The sequence below is a fragment of the Gymnoscopelus braueri genome (assembly GCF_963280865.1).
Source record: "Gymnoscopelus braueri genome assembly, chromosome: 16".
In the NCBI taxonomy this organism is placed as follows: Eukaryota; Metazoa; Chordata; class Actinopteri; order Myctophiformes; family Myctophidae; genus Gymnoscopelus; species Gymnoscopelus braueri.
The window spans coordinates 23,730,289-23,747,685 of NC_137616.1; the positions used below are offsets into that span (position 1 = coordinate 23,730,289).

General features: G+C 41.6%; 2 protein-coding genes across 2 annotated transcripts in view; both read left to right on the forward strand.

Moving 5' to 3' along the window:
- Positions 1 to 3,871: 3,871 nt before the first annotated feature.
- On the forward strand, positions 3,872 to 10,781 carry moxd1l (monooxygenase, DBH-like 1, like; the record flags this gene model as incomplete). The annotated part of the gene is made up of 13 exons (XM_080452741.1): positions 3,872 to 4,144; positions 4,378 to 4,524; positions 5,377 to 5,529; positions 5,894 to 5,977; positions 6,399 to 6,554; positions 6,920 to 7,022; positions 7,755 to 7,927; positions 8,587 to 8,678; positions 8,779 to 8,875; positions 8,966 to 9,025; positions 9,629 to 9,756; positions 10,024 to 10,108; positions 10,413 to 10,781. 13 exons carry the CDS (start codon positions 3,872 to 3,874, stop codon positions 10,602 to 10,604), a joined length of 1,743 nt encoding a protein of 580 aa, XP_080308867.1. The 3' UTR covers positions 10,605 to 10,781.
- A 468-nt stretch (positions 10,782 to 11,249) lies between these two features.
- Positions 11,250 to 17,397, forward strand: part of rps6kc1 (ribosomal protein S6 kinase polypeptide 1) — a 34,419-nt gene continuing 28,271 nt past the window's right edge. The window contains exons 1-3 of the mRNA XM_080453318.1: positions 11,250 to 11,414; positions 13,182 to 13,217; positions 15,931 to 16,051. Of these exons, the coding sequence (XP_080309444.1) occupies positions 11,313 to 11,414; positions 13,182 to 13,217; positions 15,931 to 16,051 (259 nt within the window). The 5' untranslated portion in view covers positions 11,250 to 11,312. The remainder of the gene's footprint in view (positions 11,415 to 13,181; positions 13,218 to 15,930; positions 16,052 to 17,397) is intronic.

Here is a 17,397-nt window from a genome sequence, read left to right on the forward strand (position 1 = left end):
GCTTAACTCCCTCTATCTCGGTCACCTTCTCAAACCAAGGTTTTAAAGTGGAGTCCTCTCTTTGCAGTCTCCCTACATCTGGTGGGATCTCAACGTCTAAAAGACAGGCTGGTGTTGAAAGCTCTTCTACACCACTTTTCGCTGTGCCTAGCAACTTCTCTCTCCTTCTCTGAGCCTTAGATTTAGGAGGCTTCACTGGGCCTGACTCCAACTCTACCTCAGCGAATGGCAACTCTCTAAAAGCTGTTGCTGCAGACTGAGCTCTTGTGGTCACCACATTACAAGGCTGCACTAGTTCTGTGGCTGGTTTGTCTTCCTCACCTGAGCTCCGTACCTTGCTGGTCTGTACTGGCTGGTGCACCAGGTCTAGGAGAGTAGGAACATCATTACCTAGAATGACTGCATAGGGCAAAGTTGGAGCTAGCGCTACTAACAAAAAAAATGTCTGGCCTCCTACTGTCAAATAAACCTGTGCTGTAGGGTACTCATGCTCATCCCCATGAACACAGCTAATTATGGCCTTCTCCTCACTCCATTTTTCTCTTGGGACAAGGCTGGACAGTACTATTGACTGGAAACTCCCTGTATCAAGTAGGGCTTCCTCCCGCTGACCATTAACCAAAACAGGTACAATGCTGGCTTTCTCCTGACATGTGACTATGTTGGTTGATCTAGGAGTTGCACTGAACAGAGCTGGTTTACTGTGACTGTTTGCTGGGCAATAATGCTGGGTGTGGCCTAGACCATTGCATTGATAGCACCTAATGTCTTGCTTTGAGGCTCTAGGTTGAAAACTCCTAGCATTAGCTGAAGGGACATGCCTACCACTAGAACCCCTCCCCAGACCAGAGCCCTGTTCACCCCCACTGGACTTACTGGACTGGGCGTTGTGGTTCTCCCGGCCAAAGCTGCTCCCCTTTCTGGCTGATGTAAAGACCTCAGCAAGGCGTGCTGCTTCCTCTGCAGTCTTAGGATCGTGTTCGCGGATCCAAACATCCAGGTCTGGATGCACCATCATTAGAAACTGTTCAAGGATCAATGTCTCTGCAATATCTTTCATTGTCGAACTGTCTGGTTTGACCCATTTTGCAAACAGGTCTTTCAGGCGTACATACAGCTCTCTTGGAGTCTCTCCTTGCTCGATGTTCATGGACCGGAACCTTCTGCGGTAAGTATCAGCTGTTATTTCATACTTTGACAAAATAGCTTCTTTCACTTTGGTGTAGTTGTCAGAGTCGTTAATATCCATTAAGACATACGCACTACGTGCTTTACCGGTGAGCAGTGGAACAAGGCGAATAGCCCACTCGTCTCTGTGCCACCGGCATACGAGGGCAATTCGCTCAAATGTGGTCAAGAAATGTTCAATGTCATCATCTGGAGATAATGGAAGTAACCTGGGTTCCCGGTGAAGAGGCGGCTCCCTGTGGGCTCCAGCACCACGATCCCTACTGGCCTCCCCATCATAGTTTTCGTCCTCATCATCCTCTGTGTGCTGCTCACGTTCAGGCCCGGGGCTTTCTCCAATGTCATTAACCTGCAGCTGGAGCTGCTGGAACTGGTGCTGCATACTCTTCCATCTCTGCTCCTGTCGAGAGGATTCCCTCTCCACCTGCTGGTCTCTGGTCTTCTGTGTCTGGACAAGAGTTTTCACCATCTCCGTGAGCTCCTCCAGCCCTCCCTCCGGCTTAGCCGCTGCCATGGCCCCCGGGTCGGCTGATGAGTCCACCACAGCATTCTCTGGTGCCTCCTGACCGGAATCCTTCTTTGCAGGCTTTGGTGCCATGACCTCTGTGCTGTGGTGTGGGCCCCAACTTCTGACACCAATTGTAAAGGACTAGCCCAGTAAGCGGCTGGAAACAGCACAGAGTCAGGAGATAGATTGCAACCAAAGGTGCTTTTATTCATTCCAAAGTGCACATACAGGATACAAGAGCATCAGCAGCAAAAGGTGACATGGTGGTCGGCAGCTCCACCATGTCCTACTACTAAAACTAAATCTGAGTGTGTTTGTTACTGGCAGCCTTTTATACTCAGCTGATATTCAACCATGTTGCAGGTTACCTCAAACATGCAACAAATCTACACCACACATTCCATTAAACATCTGCATCAATACCCCTGGTAAATACATGTAACTTAAGCACCCTATTGCAACACAAACTTTATCACATTATTAGCAGCTTCCAAAATACAACACCAAACCCCCCTCTCTCTTCTACTGTGGTCCAGTCCAAACTCATATATGGTGCTCGGGCACCCTGGGGACTCTTTTGCCCGAACACCTGGAACAGACAGACATAAGCAGTATTAAAATCACAATCCAATATTCTTGTGTGCAAATATACTGTGCAAAAGAGTATAAGTGCAAAATAGTGCCAATTATAAGTAACGGAGGACCTCTTCGTTACACATTGCCTCGCTTTCTTTGGCCCAGCCTGACTGCAGTGTGTGTGCTTTCTCCAAGTCAGGTCCTCAGTGATGTGCAGTGCACCCCAAGGTACTTGAAGCTGTGCACCCTCTCCACTGGTTCCACATTGATCAGGGGGGGAGTGTGAGACCTCTGCCTCTGTTTACAGAAGTCCTCGATAATTGATTGATTGATTGATTGATTGATTGATTGATTTAATACTTTATTAACAAGATTGTTAACAGTACAGATTTTCAAAGGTTATGCTAAAAGGATGACACAAAAAGCCCCAGGGGGCTTGTTTCCATTGTGGTCCATTGTACTAAATTCATCAGTAATACATATAATACATACAATACAATACAATACAATACATATTGGAATACATCTAGAATCATAAGATATATTTACAGAGAAAGGAGAGGTGGGGGCTGGCAGGAAGAGGGACCAGGCACCTGGCGCCACTGTAACTGGCCTGCCATCTCCTCCAGATACAGTAGGTCATCTCATCGTCATTTGAGATTGGGTCCACCACCACTGTGTCATCAGCAAACTTAATGGTGTTTGAGCTGTTCCTGACCAGCAGAGGACTCTGTACACAACCATGGGGGGATCCAGTGTTTATAGGGTGAGGGTGGTAGCAGTGTGACTGGCCACCCTGGCCACTTGTGCTTTGCTAGTTATGAAGTCCAGTACCCAGTTGCACACTGCAGGTTCAGTCCCAGGTCTGCCAGCTTGCTAGTCAGCCTGGTGGGGGATAGGTGTTAAATGCAGAGCTGTAATCAATAAATAACATAATAACATAGTTCCCTTATTTGTTGTTCTCAAGGTGAAAGGGGGGCATGTATAGGAGATGGTGTTGTCTGTGGATCTGTTTGGAAGGTATAGGCAAACTGGGTTTGTGGGTCCACGGTGCCGGGGAGAGAGAAGAGCATTATGTGCTCCTTTACAAGCCTCTCAAAGCACTTCTTGACCACTGAGAACATAAAGTGAGTGAAATTGAAGAGTGATGTTTTTGTAAAAATAAAAAAAAGTAAAGCTTATATTCCAAAAGTCATCAATTTGATGCAATGTTTGTTCAGCAACAGTGGTCTTATCCCCCCAGCTCTTTGGTAAACAGAAAATATGTCACTTTCAATTTTATCCAGTCAGGAGAGAGAACCCCAAAGATCATTGATCAGCTTAAAGTTTATACATTTTAAACATATAAAGAACATTTATTTAGTGTTTGGGACCCCTAAACACTCTTTAGCAATGATGTGCTATAGAGAGTGTTGCTATTTAACACTTATTCTAACAAGAGATTTTCATCACCTCGCAATGGTTGGTAGTTGGTGTAACAAGACCGCTCCTCCTCCCCTGTTCAGACTCAAGTTACATTAGAGGTGTTTGGCACTCTGTGTGTGTTTTGTGGACTGTGCACTCAGTGACAGTCTGAGGACTTGTAGATGCGGCGGCAATATGAATCCTCTGTTTCCTTTCATCCCACTGTTGCTGGCATTACCTGCGGGAACAGGAGGACAAGAGGACCCTCAAATGCCCTTCACGGAGCACCTAGACCAACAACAACTGGTCACCCTACAGTGGGGCTTTAACGATGTCCAGGGAATCATCACCTTCAGACTGAGCATCAGGACAACAGGCTGGGTGGGCTTCGGCTTCAGTCCAAATGGAGGCATGTCAGGGTCAGACATTGTCATTGGAGGAATCGGTCCCGATGGCAAATACTTTTCAGTAAGTCATCACTAAATCTTACCTGCTGGAACTGTTGATGAATAGCTATAGGCTCAGGGATTAACACTGTCTGGGAAAATGTGTCCCAGTCTAATCTAAAGGGATTACCTTGTTCATTTGCTCAAAGTTGAATGCAACCCTGTTACTGTTCAAGCTTAATGTTCTCAGAAATTCTTTGTATGTGGACATATATTGGCCAGTAAACCGATTCCTCTTCGATTCTTGTCCATTAGGATCGTCATGCCACAGGAAATTCCCTCCCACTGGTGGACAAGCAACAGAGCTACACTCTCCTTTCTCTGACAGAGGATGACGGTCACACAATCATGACCTTTCAGAGGTCCATTCAATCTTGTGACGGGGAGGACTTCCACATCACCGTAAGATGTTAAATGACCTGTGCCGCACGCGCGCGCACACACACACACACACACACACACACACACACACACACACACACACACACACACACACACACACACACACACACACACACACACACACACACACACACACACACACACACACACACACACACACTCTGTATGACTAGTATCAGCATAGATTCTCTGTCTTTCACTGAGATTAACATCATAACATGTTAGACCGGGGATCTTGTTGCAATTGACCAGGGTACCTGCTTCAACTACTTTGTTTTGCGTTTATCTTGATTACCTACACTATTGTATTTTTACTTGCATTGTCAGTGGAAAGCTTGTGTTACCTTCTTGTTTGTTATTAGTGGGTGTGTTGTAGAGGCTTAAACTATTGTTTTACCTCTAGAACATTCCATGACATCTCTACTGTACTTCTGTAATACAATATGCAGTACGTTGTGAGTTCTGGAATTATGTCTGATGATAATTAGTTTATGTTTGACTTTAGTTAAGCAATAAGTGAATTCTGCTTATTATTCAGAAGTCATGTTGTATGCATACAGTCTTTTCTAGCTATTACAAACATACTGAATGATACACAGTACACATGTAGGCTATATTATTAAGTTAAATTCGTTTTCCGGTTATCATTAGGAAACGTATGTGGAAACAGCGTGTCACAGAGGTAAAAGTAAAAAAAAAAAAAAAGAACACTGCTAACATGTCTACAAACCTATTTCCAAGTGCAAGTTTTCTTTATATTATTGCTTCTATGCTGTTGTTGTTGCTGTTGTGTCAATGTCTACTCAACAGGAAGAAAAATAGACTAGTTAGTCCCTTTATTATGTTTTATAGGCTAGCCCTGTCAAGCTGATCTATGCCTATGGAACCACTGATGGCATCCAGTACCATGGAACCCTTAGAGGCACTAAAGAAGTCAACCTGCTTAGGTACATGCCCAGGGCCAGCCTGCCACGCACGGACTACATTGGCTTCAGAATGGACAATGTAAGAACGATCACAGGAGTAACAGGCTCATTTGTACTTAATTATATGACGGAAATAATCGATGTGTCATATTTTCCAGTTTAACATCAGGATAATAAGTATTTGAGTATATGTTTGACCATATAGTATAGCTCGTTTTGTTGCCTGGTGTTGATTGCCCATGCTTGCTGCTTGGGGACAATAGACCATCTTCTTAAAAGGAAAATGTTACCAATGGCAAGTTTTATGGTGACATTACATTAGATGAAGGTGTGTAAATCAGTATTTATGTTGAGCTTATTTAAGTAAGTCTAACAGAGGTTTCATCTAAACATAAGGTAGCCACTGTTGTGAAATAATAGTATAGTGTATGATTTTATTACAGATCACTATTCCTCCTATACATACCTATTACCATTGCAAGGTGATGAGGTTACCAAGGCTCAACAGGAAGCATCATATCTATCTGGTGAGGATCTCATCTTAATATCTTCTTATATCAATATTATTATTATCTTCAATACTCAGTTATCTTTTCATATCTTTCATCATCGCCTGTGACGTAAACAAGCAATATGTAACTGGTTTCCATGTCTTAGAAATGTCAATGATAAAATGGTCTGTGTACTTGTAATCATAAAATATCTTATATCTTGTCTTATTTCACATTTCTGGCAAATACGATATGAATAAAACATAAGATAAAGACAATGAAAATGCTATTAGTTTTACTACATTTTCTTTAAAACGTTCTTTTACTACATGTGTACTGTTGAGCAGGATTGAATAATTTATTGGTCATACAGTACGGCCTATTTCTTTATCCCTCTTTCTTCTGTTGTCCTTCTTTCATCCTCTCCAAATCCCTCTCTCCTCCCACTTGCATGCAGATTGAACCAGCTATTGAGAACCTGAACAATGTTCACCACATGCTTCTATATAGCTGCCCTGCTTCTGTGACTGAAACTTATAATGGGCCATGCTTCACTGGTAACAAAGGGGACATGTGCTTCAGAGTGACGGCTGCTTGGGGTGTGGGTGGAGGGGTGAGTGCAAGACAATCGTACATAATTATATGGTACACATAAGCACCTTTTCAGTTCATTGTCACTAGGCTCTTTCTGACCATTCAGTATGTAAGCTAATATCTTGTCTAAAACAATGTTGTCTCAGGTTGTCACCAATCCAGACCCTCATTTATACACATTAGTTGTAAATGCATGAAATACAGTATGAGTCTTTATTTGGCATAAATAGTAGTAACAATAATAACAATTTTACATTTTATAAGCAAAGGAAAAAATACAATTGAGAATTGAAGAAAACAAGAGTTTTATGCATTATCTTTCTTTTGAGAGAAAACTAATTGTTCTCAATAGTTCAAAGATTCTTTGAAACTTCACCACCCCAGGTTTATGAGCTTCCAGAAAATGCTGGGCTTCCTATCGGAGGTGAGGACAGTAATATGTTTTACAGCCTGCAAATCCACTACACTAATCCAACCAGTGAAGCAGGTACATCATTTAGTTATTACAACAACAAAGTTCTCTTGAAACCTTAGTCTTTGAAGTTATCTACTTCAAACAATGTCTATAAAGTAGAATGAATAGAATAGAATAAATAGAATCCCTTTGAACACACCCTTGCGCAGTGAATGATAACAGCTGGTATAGAGGGAATGATGGGTAAAAAAAAGGTACAGCTTGAAGGTCCTGGGTTCGATTCCCGCCGGGGATGCTGTGGGCGCTGGGGGCGTGTCTTCTCCTCCGCGTCATCAGCGTCCATACCCTAGGTGGGGTTGGCGAAAGGGCCCACTCTGTGTGGAGTTTGCATGTTCTCCCCGTGTCTCTCAGGGTAGTTAATACCCTCACAAAAACATGTAGTAATCCTGGTCACTATAACGCCTCCCCCATGACAGCCTGATGGAGGGGAAGGGAACTGGTTGGAATAACGTGTTCCTTCCACGCGCTACGTCCAACCAGGGAAACTCCCCCCTGTCAGGTGACAAGAAAAGTGACATGCATTGAAGGAGGCATGAGCTCGGCCTTGGCCTCCCTAGGCTGGTGAGGGGAGCGTTGTGCCCAGGATCACTTAGAAAATTTGGCACCGGGTGCAAAATAAGGGTTACAAAATCGTGGGATAAAAAAAATAATATATATATATATATATAGTTTTGCTAGGTAAACAGGCCAAAGTTACATACTATGCCTTTAATCTCTCTGATCTCTGCTGTCTCTTTTGTGCAGGTCGGAAGGACAGCTCAGGGATGAGACTGTACTATACAGACCATCTCAGACCACATGATATAGGCATAATGATGACAGGGTTGTCTGTTAATCCAATGCTGGGCTACAAAATCCCTCCAAGTGCAGCCAATTTCCACACTTATGGCACATGTAATACCTCTCTCTTTTCTAAGGTATGCAATTATTCACTATGGCGTTGCAGTAGTGTGGCAATGGTATTAATGGTTATTTGTGGTTTTAATGGTTATTTGTATATATATTTTCATATTAATATATCGCCATTAATAAGCGAGTGGTGTTCCAGCTGCATGAGCCCCAGGTGACTCAAAGCCAGGTGACAGGAAGGGGAGGAGAACACACTTGATGTTCATCTCTGCCAGCCAATCATCTATCCACAAGTTTCCTAGGGAATTATGGGCATCACTTCCTGTCGATTTGATCAGGTATCAGGGATCAAATCGACAGGACATGATGTCCATAATTCCCTAGGAAACTTGTGGATACATTTTAGGAGAGAAATATGCAATACAGTTGCTCTATCTTCATTCATTTCACATCTAGACTACACCTACCATTTAAAACTTTGTTATCAATATACATACGGTAGGCCTACTTTCCACAGAGTAACATTGAAGTCTGATTCTGGCAATTGTGTGACCCCCCAAACGTCTGCCCCTTTTTTTCATACAGGGCAGATAGTGTGAACATACCGTACTTAATAATTGGCTAAAACAAAATCGGGGGCGGGTCTTGGTTGGGCGCGTATAGAATATGTACAGTATATTATATATAACGTCCCCCTTATGACCACTGATATGCTTTCTATCCCCAGCTTGTGGATGGCCCTGTGTCTGACCTTCATGTATTCTCATTGGTGTTACACACACACTTGGCAGGGCGGAAGATCAGAGCTGGCATCTTCAGGTGGACTCTATAGATTATTTGCCCTTCAATAAACTGAGTTTGACAGAGGGTTGACTCAAACTGTATGTGTGATATGGCATTGACACATTTGACCTTTCAGGAATGGAAACCAGGTTGACTTCTTGTCCGTGGATGAGAACTACAACTTTGAGATGCAGCAGGTGACCAATGTGGGCAACATCAAGACAATCAAGCCAGTAAGCCTCCATTGATTAAGGCAATGTGAAAAAAGAAATTGCGTCTATCAATATAAGATAAAACAGTCTAACAACACTTTTCTCCTTCAGGGGGATGAAATTGTAGTGGAGTGCACGTACAGCACTATCAATCGCACAGAATTCACTAAGGTTGGTGAATAATATGTGGAACAATGACCTACACAATGGAATGTATAGTTATTGAAAATGGACATTAAATTCAACAGAGATATCAGGGAAAACCGTCTACAAGTTGTCCCAGTTAGTACTTTAAACGTGGAAACAATTTATTAGTTGTGTTTGTGTTATATCTCGTCACCAGAACGTGTCATGAAAAACATGTTTGTCATACTAAGGCTATGAAGTTCTCTGACATCAAAGCTCCATTCATAATGGTTGCGGGATAACTTTAAAACTATTCTTTCCAATGGAGTCTGGGTGGCGGGGAACCTGCCAGCCACCGGAGATTGGAGTTTGATTCCTCCACTGCACGTCCAACTTATCCGGGCACCCAACGTCCGACTTGTCCGGGTGCCCAACAAACACAATTGGTCATGTTCGTGAGTGGGCAGCTGGCAGGGAGGGCACTCTCTGTCGTTGACAATACACACACATTGGGGGGAATTGGCCACAACTAAATTGGGGAGCAAAGTAGCAGCCATAAAGATATACATAAACAAAGAAAATAAATTAAGAAAAATGCTAGTACAGTACATTAATAAGTATTATTCAATGGCCCTTCCTCTCTTACAGATGGGCTTTGCAACCACAGATGAAATGTGTCTTGCCTTTTTATATTACTACCCTGCAATTGATGTCAATGCCTGCGTGAGTCATCCGAACATGGAAAACCTGACTGCCATGTTGGAGAAAAATAACCAGTAAGAAGCTACACTCCACAATCAACTCACTAACTGGATCTTATAGAACCACTGTATAGATATTACAGAAAAACTGCATATCTAGTACTGTATAGATCTTAAGTACCGCATTATAGAAGTACTGCATAGATCTTACAGTATTACAGTATAGATCTTACATACTGTAATTACTGCACATATCTTACAGATGCTAAGATACAGCCTTTTTAATTATGTATTGAGAAAATGTATCTTGAAAATATTCTCTCTAACTGTGTCACATCACAGATCCACATCTTTGGACCTGGTTGCTATTTCTACATACGAGGAATTACTGAAGACTATACCGCAAACACAGGTGGCTTCCGATGATGTAAGTGTCTACACAGCAAAATTGGTGTGAAAGATGGTCTCCTTTCCTTGCTGCATCCAATGGATAATCCACAACATTATGTGAAGGAAAGCCATTTATAGCATATTGTCTTTGTAAATGTGTATAATTTCACAGGAAGACATTTTGAAAAATCTGATCTGATATTGATTTAATCAAATACTCTTGATCATATCCTCATGTGTCAGTGTCACGCATTGTTTTTCTTTTGGTACTGTTGATAAATGTTTTCTGTAGTAGTAGTATTACAAACACTTCAAAGCTTGTTCCTTCTTCCTTCTCACAGAGTAACAGCGCAGTGTACACCACTGGCATCGTGAGAAATATGATGAAAACACCTTCGGTCAGTTGTCGCAACGCCCCTGAGGGCCCTGACACTTCTCTAAACAGCCTCGCACATAGAGGACTCAGCACTTCCTGGGTTATGACTTCAGCTGGAGGATTAATACTATTGCTGCTGTGGACTGCAGCACTGTGAAGGGCAACTCATTCTGTTTGTCAGCTTGGCACAACCAAAAATGCCTTAAACACACCAAATGAGACTGGATCTTAATTATAAGAAAAACAATAGATAGATAGATAGATAGATAGATAGAATACTTTGTTGCCAGTTTTTTTAAATCACCACAATTCAAGAAAAACATTACTTCACTAAATTCAGGTGGGTGTCATGTTGACCAAATCTTGTTGCTTTTTCTTTCACATTTATCAATTGATTTGAACTGTGATATTTTTGATTTATGCACAGGATCCTTGAGGATATTAGCCTGGACCTAAAATCGAATTACCCTTATACATGCTCTTGTTTATTGTTTTATAATAAATACAGTTTTAAATAAACACAGTGGTGTAAAGTAACTAAGTACATTTAGTACAATTTTGAGTTTTTTTTTTTTTACTATACTGAGTATTTCCAATTTTCAGTACTTTTACTTCTACTTCACTACATCTCAGAGGCAAATATTGTACTTTTACTCCACAAACCCAAATATCAAACGTAGCAGCCTATTTCAAAACAGACAGTACCCTGGTGTACAGAGTTTCCTCAAGGGGGCGCTGTCTCACTATTTGCTTGCATTGCGCGTCCCTGTCAACAACAGAACTGCTGGTCTATCAGGGTGAATGAATGTGTGAAGGAGGCTAGCTGGCTAGGTAGTGTTTTGGAGATGTTGTCACAATCAGAAGAATGATATCGCAGCGGGAACGAGGAGAACTGGCTCGGTTTTATACTGTCACGGACCCGACGAAGCACCAGAAAGGTTACACTGTGTATAAAGTCACCGCAAGGGTAAGATTCTCAACGGAGAGAGGATGAACACTGAGCAGCATCTTGACAGCTGAGCTAACAACACTAGCTGCTAATCAGTGTTGCCATGTCCGCTTATTGTAAGCGACTTTGGGCATTTTTTTCCTGCAAAGTTGCTTTAAAAAATTGGTGCTTGTGGTGTTTTGGGCTGGTTTCTAAAGTGTAGTGTACTTCCTTATTTAGGCTTTTGCTTCCACATCTTTCAATTGATATTTAAACAAGTGGTCCTCAAATATTTTCATGGAAATGTTTTGTGCCCATGCAGGGAGCATTTGTGGTGTTAGAATGTTTCAATAAACATTCCAAAAATTCCACATTTCATTTCAAGATTTCTTTGAAAATAGCAGATTTACAAGCTTGAAGATCGGCTATTTTCAAATTGCTGATGTATATAGTATTAATTTATAATATATAGGTTTAAAGTGCTCATGTGGCCTATAATAGTCACTTCTTTTGGGCTTGTTTTCCTAGACCTGGTTGCTTATTTCTCTCACACAACCGGGCAACACTGGTTAGCATGATAGTTACCTGGGTAAACGCTAAGAAATGGGAGACCCCAAGTAGACGACCCTCTTGTTAACCCATAGAGTAGCTATGCTAACTAAGTGGACTAACCCCACCGCTCGCAGTTCAAACGGATATTCAATTTCAGAAGGAATCTTTGCCGAGATGGTGCTAACTGTGTGGCTATGTGCTAACGTGCCGCTAGCACCGTTACCTTACATGACACAGAAAGCTGCCACTCCAGCCAAGTAGTACAATAAACCCACATTTAAAGCTAACGCCGCACGGGCAGCCAGTGTGTCATCATGTCAATTATATATGAGATAAACATGGATGTAGCAAAAATAACTAAACTAAACTGTCCAACTTGTTCTGGAGCCTACACAGTATATAGGTCAGGGACTCTGAGATCAATTAAAATCTCTCACTCTCACTCTCACTCTCTCACACACACACACACACACACACACGCGCACACACACACACACACACACACACACACACACACTCACACACACAACATAATGGGCTCCAAGGTTCTTTGACACAACTCTGATCAATGAACTTCAACTTTATTTTGCACTGATAATCTCCATTCTCTTTCAAATCACATTACAAAATAACCTTAATTTGAGGCAACACGACTTGGTTTAAAAAGATACAGTATGAACTAAATAATGTTCTGGTCCATGTCTCTTTGGTCTATTGAGTTTAATTTATTTATTTCTGCCTGTCTGTCTAGCATCCTATTTGTTATGCAAGATGGATGGCGATGATGTGATGTCTGTCTCATTATTACACTGTTATTCCCATCTCTCGCTTTTATAATGGCCACTTTGTGAGACCCAGAATGGTGTCCATGCACACACTTGTTGGGGAGTCGGGGACAGCCCCAGCCTTTCGCCCTACAGCAAAACCAGCATAGTAAAACTGGCATAGCTCGTTTTGTTTTGTTAACCTATTAAGACCTGAGGCCGATTCTTCAAATGCCTTCTAAATCAGAAGTTCTCACACTTTCAAGATTTTTCAAAAATGTTCAAAAATAGCAGATGTAGACACGCTTTGAGCTTGTATATCTTATATTTTTCAATAGCCAATGCAAAAATGGAAAATGACAGATGCTTTCCCGGTTTTAATAAGGGTCCTTGGTTCTGGAATGGTGCTGTACACAACCATGAGACCTACCCATGGTGTCTAGCTTGCTTCTGTACTAGTATTGAGCCGTCTTATGTCATTTCTCCACAGATAATCTCCAGGAAGAGTCCAGAGGATGTCCAAGAGGTAACATTATTTTCTTTCTCTCATCCCAATTTTGAGGTAGCATGATATTATTAAATACTCCAAACTGACTTTTTTTCTATACATTACTTGTGAAGCCTCGCATTCATGGAGAATGTTTATTTTGTCGCATTCCTTCACAGTCAGTAAATGAAGAATCTCTGAAGAAAAGACTATTTTTGCATTAAGACACATTGTGCGCTTGTTTTGAGCCACAATTTGAAGTGTAAATCTGGCTTAATGGAGTCTGATGTATTGATGGGCAGGTCGAACCAGTAGTGTGTGGCTCCAGCTGGCTTATCCACCTTGTCTTACAGCAAAGTCCTTGCAAGTGACTTGGAAGAAACGATCTCTAATTTGATCATTCACACTCAGTGTCATGGTTTAGCTGTGAGTAATTTGTTGGGCATTCATTTGAATGCCGTGGCACTTGGCATTCTGTCAAGGTAGTGATATAGCTGGTATGAATAAATAAGCAGTTGTTTGATACAAAAACAGGTTGGAATAAACAGAACAAGACCAAGCTTCTCATTTCTTGTTCTGACTCAAAGACACTTGTTTATATTTTGGCTCAGACAGCCCGTAAACACTGACGTTTTTATATGATATCGTCACTGTTGGGTGGAAACTTTGTCCTGAACCAGGGGAAAAAATGGCCTCTGTTCCAGTGGATCCAATGATAGTTAGAATTTAGTTAATACTTTTCATTGGTGAAATATTTTTAACCCACAGATAGACTCAACAACGTTCATCATGGTCGTCCCTATTTTGGGCATACTTTATCATTATAGGCGTAATGTTTAAAACATTTTAAAAATTACATTTTTCAAAAGTAGCGAAAATAGCAGATCTACAAGCTCACAATACGTCGCATTGTGAGTCACAGCGAGCTTGTAAATCGCCTGTAGTTAGTTTGCTGCTTTTGCATGACACTGTCAAACAACAAAGTATAACAATTGATATTGAGTCTCTTAGTTGCCATAGTGACTCTCATGGTGTTGTTGTATGGTTTATTCTTCCCTGTCTCCCACTACTCCTACAGGCTGAGTATAAATTGAGAAATGTTTTTTAAGAAATGATTTAATAAGTCTCCATGGGGCTGACTAATCGATAGGAAAAAAGTCATTTTGCGGGTGAACTATCCCTTTAAGGTCTTATATTTTCTTATTTATTTCGTTGCTTTAGCTTAATTTACAGATAATTTGTCAGCATCCCATCCTATTTACTAGGAATTCAATAGAATTGCACAACCCTCTTCAGGCTAAATGCTCTCTCCCATCACGTGCAGAGCACTCCTCCATCACATGTACACACTCACCACTAACGCAGTGCTATTGAGCCCACACTACTAAACTGTCTGAGCCAAAGTTATTACTGAAGTGAATATATTTTATGACATGTAATTCAGTTAACTAGCAGATTGTAGCCTCAAGTTAAATATTGCTCTAAAATTTGGTTGAGACATCATTGATTATAAATTATATAATTCATGGTATTTATAGATCAAATATGGACATACAGTGTTGAGGTTCATCTCATGATTCCTTGGGCTCCCACCTTTCTTGTACAGCCTACCTTTTCATTTAATATCCGTTAATTCCCATGGAAAAATTCCACCTTTGAATATTCCCAAAAATGTGCAACCCTACTTGGCACACAGAGGAAAGCAAAAGGGCCTGAATCCAGCTGTAATACAACAAGCATGATCTCTATTACTGTGTGTGTGTCAGAGAGAAAGCCGGGGTGAAAGAGTGCCGTCTGGAAACACACATCCCCATTGTTGAGTGGTGCTCCTCTTTGGGAGTGGTACTCGGCCGTGTCTCTTTCACTCCGGCAGCCCAGAGCTTTCCGAGCCGCGCTCCTATCTCCATGTTATCTCCTACTTCTGATTGATATCAATGTAGCCAGGGACTTTAACCAGGTTCGTTAAGTGCTCTTTTCTGCTTTTTGGATGATATACTAATTAATGTATTTGGCTGTGTGATTAGTTCTGTGTGTATATGAGTAACTAGTGCTGGTTGGTTAGAGCTGTTATTTCAGCAGTTTTACTCATAAGGCAAGCATTGTAGGTGTTTTGGGGAGTTAGGCTAGTTTTAGATATTTCTAAGATAATTTCAAGTGATCAACTTGATGGTTCCCCTGAATGCAGTTTAGCAAGTCAGAGTGGTTTGACCTCAAGTTAATCTACGTTTGAAACGTCATGTCATTGCCAGTATTTACTTTAGCTTGTAGGTAATGAGGGTAACCTCTCGTCACCAGGCTTTCCACACAGTTGAAAGCTGTTTATTTATCACTAGTGTGATCTGGTCTAGGCCACGCCTACTAGATTTCTGCTACTAATACCCATATCCGGTTGGTTGCCCCTACATGAATGCCAAATCAAGTAGCCGATTCTCGCCAGTCGCTATGAGTTAGAATAATACATGGACATACCAAACAAAGTATACCAAGAAGTATTTATAGAAACTTGCAGGATTCACAAGATTTTACAGGTTTAAACACTATGGAGCCTGGTTTCTAAGTGAATTATTTTTGGGAGCACAGACTATATCCATATTCGCTGATTCTCTCTAGACCGGATCAGAAAACTGCAAAACGAGTTGAGCTCAGCCTACAGTATGTGAGGGGGTCACATTCTTTTTCATACAGTTGGTAATGCCTTCTCTCTTTTCGTCCTCCCTCCCTTTATCTTTATTCCCCCATTCTGTCTCGATAGATAACGGTATGGAAGAGGTACAGTGATTTCCGGAAGCTCCATCAGAACCTCTGGCAGCTGCACAAGAACCTCTGCAGCCAATCAGAGCTCTTCCCTCCCTTTGCCAAGGCCAAAGTATTTGGTGAGTTACCGCCTACCATACATAACATTATAGGACAATGATCTTGATTTAATGTAAAATCCCTGTTAACACTTTGTTAATAGTTGCATGCTGGTGTCGTGCACTGAAAATTGCAGCTCTACAAGCTCACAACGTGACATTGTCATGCAATTTAGTATAAATCACACTTAAGGGCCTATGACATGGCCAGAAAAACGTGATAATGCACATAATATGCGATTATGTGCATAATTATGTGGGGGTAACTTTTTTGCAAAAAGGGTGCATTGCAGAATATTTTGCGCATATTTCGCAATTATTTACATATTTCCGGATATTTCTCAACTTTGCGCATATTTCTCAACTTCCCGCAATTTCACTGCATAAATTCACATAAAACCCCCGCATATTTCATTGCAAAATCAAGGTTATTTGCCCGTGTTTTTCTGGAGGGTCTAGTGGTCTCTCTGAAAACAGTCTGAAAACAGGGCGGGCCATATCACAGATTAATTGGCATTTGCAGTAGCCAATGGGACAAAGTTATCAGTGACAGTATGAGCTCTGCTCTGAGTTCGCCTCGCATCAATCAGACCAGGAAAATGTAACCTCAACATGATTTTGTCTTTTATTTGTAAATCTGTGTATATAAAATATATCCCCTATCGAATCTCTTAAGGCAGGTACACATTGCAGGACCTTAAAGTGCTCGGGGGGTTATCTGATCGTTAAGCATTACACACTGCAGGAGTTTATTTCTTGAAATCGGCTGTCATAATATCGTTGTGGTCTTCACAACAGGATTGATCCCCGACAAGGGCTGACACACTGTAGGATAGTTCACTAGGATGCTATCTCCAGAGTCAGACCCAATACATACATTTGAGTTTATTCCAATTCATTTTAATCGACGTATCCCGTGATATGCCTCTCTCCCTCTCCCTCTCCCCCCTCTCTCGCTCTTTCTCTCTCTCTCTCTCTCTCTCTCTCCCTCTCTCTCTCTCTCTCTCCCTCTCTCGCAGTCAAGTGCGCAGAAGCCGTCAGTGACAGCGTTGCCATGTCCCCTTATTATAAGCGACTTTGGGCTTGTTTTTCTGTAGAGTTGCTTGTAAATATTGGTTGTTGCGGGGTGCATTTTTTGGGCTTATTTGTGTAGTTGCTTATTTGGCCTTGTTTCCTAATGTTGTTTAAACCAGTGGTTTAAACAACACATAATATGTATTTGTCCGCAGACCCCCCTTCTGTAAATATGTTGTGCCATCACTGACCCCCATACAAGATTTGTGTGGATTTGGAAAATATTCCACAATTTTCACAAGATTTTTATTTGAAAATAGCTGCGACGCGTTGTGAGCTTGTAGATCGGCTAT